The 2,500-nt window shown below is 80.2% G+C and overlaps 1 protein-coding gene and 1 non-coding gene across 2 annotated transcripts in view; both read right to left on the bottom strand.

Annotated features, from left to right (window-relative positions):
* Nucleotides 1-327: 327 nt before the first annotated feature.
* On the bottom strand, nucleotides 328-480 carry LOC141727574 (5.8S ribosomal RNA). The gene has a single exon (XR_012578569.1). It is a non-coding gene; the product is annotated as a 5.8S ribosomal RNA (ribosomal RNA).
* Nucleotides 481-1,628: 1,148 nt separating this feature from the next.
* Nucleotides 1,629-2,500, bottom strand: part of LOC141727570 (uncharacterized) — a 4,528-nt gene continuing 3,656 nt past the window's right edge. Inside the window, exons 2-3 of the mRNA XM_074533909.1 lie at nucleotides 2,325-2,500; nucleotides 1,629-2,265 (exon numbers count right to left, since the gene is read on the bottom strand). The exon at nucleotides 2,325-2,500 is cut by the window's right edge and continues 770 nt beyond it. Of these exons, the coding sequence (XP_074390010.1) occupies nucleotides 2,113-2,265; nucleotides 2,325-2,500 (329 nt within the window). The 3' untranslated portion in view covers nucleotides 1,629-2,112. The remainder of the gene's footprint in view (nucleotides 2,266-2,324) is intronic.

Consider the following 2,500-nt stretch of genomic DNA (forward strand, 5'->3'; position numbering starts at 1 on the left):
AGCGGCTCGCTCCGGGAGCGGGGAGCTACGGAGCGCTCCCCGAGTCTGCATTTAGGGGGACGAAGGCCCTGCGCGGCGACGGCCGTCGACCGGCGGCCGCGACGACGACGGCGACGCGCGCCGGGCCGCAGGCAAGGGATCGGGGCCGCCGAGGGAAACGCTTCCCTCGCCCGACCGCCCGACCGCCTTCCCTCCGGGCACCGGCGGCACGCCGCCGCCGCCGCCGCCGCACCGCCGCCGCCGGACCGCCCGCCGCGGGCAACGGGCCTGCGAGGCGACCCCAGCCGCGCCGCCGGGGTGGCCCCCGGACGGCGATTGATCGTCAAGCGACGCTCAGACAGGCGTAGCCCCGGGAGGAACCCGGGGCCGCAAGTGCGTTCGAAGTGTCGATGATCAATGTGTCCTGCAATTCACATTAATTCTCGCAGCTAGCTGCGTTCTTCATCGACGCACGAGCCGAGTGATCCACCGCTAAGAGTTGTCTGGCTTTCGGGCGCCGCTCGCCGCCGAGCGGCCCCTTTTTGTCTCTCGCGCCGAGGACGCGCGGGCGCGCGCCTGGCTTCGACCGTACGAGCACACACGACACTGAGAAACGGGAGAAACCCACGCTCCGAAGGACTGCCGAGAGGGCGGGGGAGCCCGCGCCCCCGACCGCCTCCCCCCCCGCGAGGGGAGACGCCGACCTCACGTGCCGTCTTTCGGAGGCGGCCCAGGCGCCCGGGCTCGGCCCGGCCTCCGCGCGGAGGGCCGGGCGGCGCGCGCCGGCACGCGGGGGGCACGGCGGCCCGCCCGCTCTCGCTTTCACGGGAACGACGCAACACACGGCTCGGCAACGCGGCCGGGGGCGCGGCCGTCGGCCCCCGCGCACGCCGGCTCCCCCGGCGGCCGCCCCCGCCGCGGGGGCTCGCGGAGCGCGCCGCCGCGCCGCCGCGCGGCCGGCTTCCCTTTCTCTCTCCCAGCGGCCTTTCGCCCGCTCGAGACGGCGCGCGGCGACGACCGTGCCGCCGGCGCGCCTCCCCCCGGCGGGACCGGTCCCGCCGGGCGGGCCGGCGTCCGGCGGACGCGCTCCGCCGCCGGCCCCGGAGGCGGACGCCACCGAGAGCCGAGCCGGCGTTCGCCAGCGCCCGAGGCCTGCCGGAAGGCAGACCCCGCCGCCGCCGCCGGGGCCGCGCTCCCGGCACCGCCGCCGCCGCCTCCCACCGCCGTGGCCCCCTTCGCCTCGGCACGCGCCCGGCGGAAGGCGTACGGCGCTGAGCCGGGGGGCAACGCCCGCTCTCCTCGTTTTCACGCGGAGACCGGGCGGGGGAAGCGCCCCCGCGGCCGCCCGCACGCCTTCCTTCGGCCCACGCGCGGCCGAGAAGGGCGACGGGGGACGCGACGTGCGGGGCCCGGGACGGGACCGCCGCCGGCCGCGGCGGGCGCCCTCCGGCCGACCGTCCCCCGCAGGGAAGAGGGGGACACCCGTCGAGCGGCGCCGCCGCCGCTCGGCACGGGGTCGCCCGCGCTCGCGGGCCTCCGCCGACGGAGGGCCCGCCGGGCGCTCGCCCCCCGGGCGGGCGGGCGATCGAGCGGGGGGGACGGCCGGCGGACGGCGCCGCCGGCGCGCCTTCGAGGAGGAAAGGCCGTCGAGGGAGAGCGATAGGGGCCGGACGCGCGGGACGCGGCGCCGCGCCCGCGAGACGCCGCAACGGCGGCGGCTCCAGGAGAGAGCGCGGCGGACCCCGGCGGCCGCCACCCCGCGGCCGAGGAAAAGGCAGAGAGCGGGCGCTCTCTGCCGGCGTCGCCCGTTACGACGAGGCGGGCGGGTCGGCCCCCGCGGCCGACCGCGCGCCGCGGCCTCTCCGCAGAGGCCGGGCCGCGGAGAGGGGGGGGCAGGGCGCCCCTCCCCGGCGCGGCGCGGTTACCCCCGCGCGCGCGCGCGCGGCGGGGGCGACGACGACGACGACGGAGGGAGCGCGGCCGGCGGCCACGGACACCACCGCAGGAGCTACGGGGAGTAGCTGCTCCCCTACCCCTCAATGGCGCCGCGCCGCCGCCCGGCAACACCCGCCGCCGCCGCCGCCGCCGCCGCCGCCGCGGCCCACGGCGGGCCGCGCCGAGCCGCCCGAGTCTTTAAACCGCCGCCCGGCTTCGCCGGCCCCCTTTCGGCCCCCGCCGCAACAGCGTTTGACGACGCCGAGGGGGGGAAAAACCTGAGGGAGAAACCGCCGAGGCGCGGAGCGCTAGGTACCTGGCCCTGGGGCGAGGGAAACGACCTGCATGGCCCTGCCGGGGTGCCTCCCCCGCTGCCGCCCTCGGGGGAGCGTCCACCGGCGGGGGCGCGCCCGGCGTCTGCCGCCACCACCGCGGCGTCCTTCTCGGGGCCCGGGGTTTCCCTCAGTAGCCCGGCGCTGCGCCCGAGAGGACCGCCGCGGCTCGGACCGCCCCGCCGGCGCGGGGACGCGCGGCCCGACCGCCGAGCGCGCCTCGCCCGCGCCGGCGCGCGCGCGCGCCGGCCCCG

This window comes from Zonotrichia albicollis, unplaced genomic scaffold (assembly GCF_047830755.1).
Source record: "Zonotrichia albicollis isolate bZonAlb1 unplaced genomic scaffold, bZonAlb1.hap1 Scaffold_136, whole genome shotgun sequence".
NCBI classification, from domain to species: Eukaryota; Metazoa; Chordata; class Aves; order Passeriformes; family Passerellidae; genus Zonotrichia; species Zonotrichia albicollis.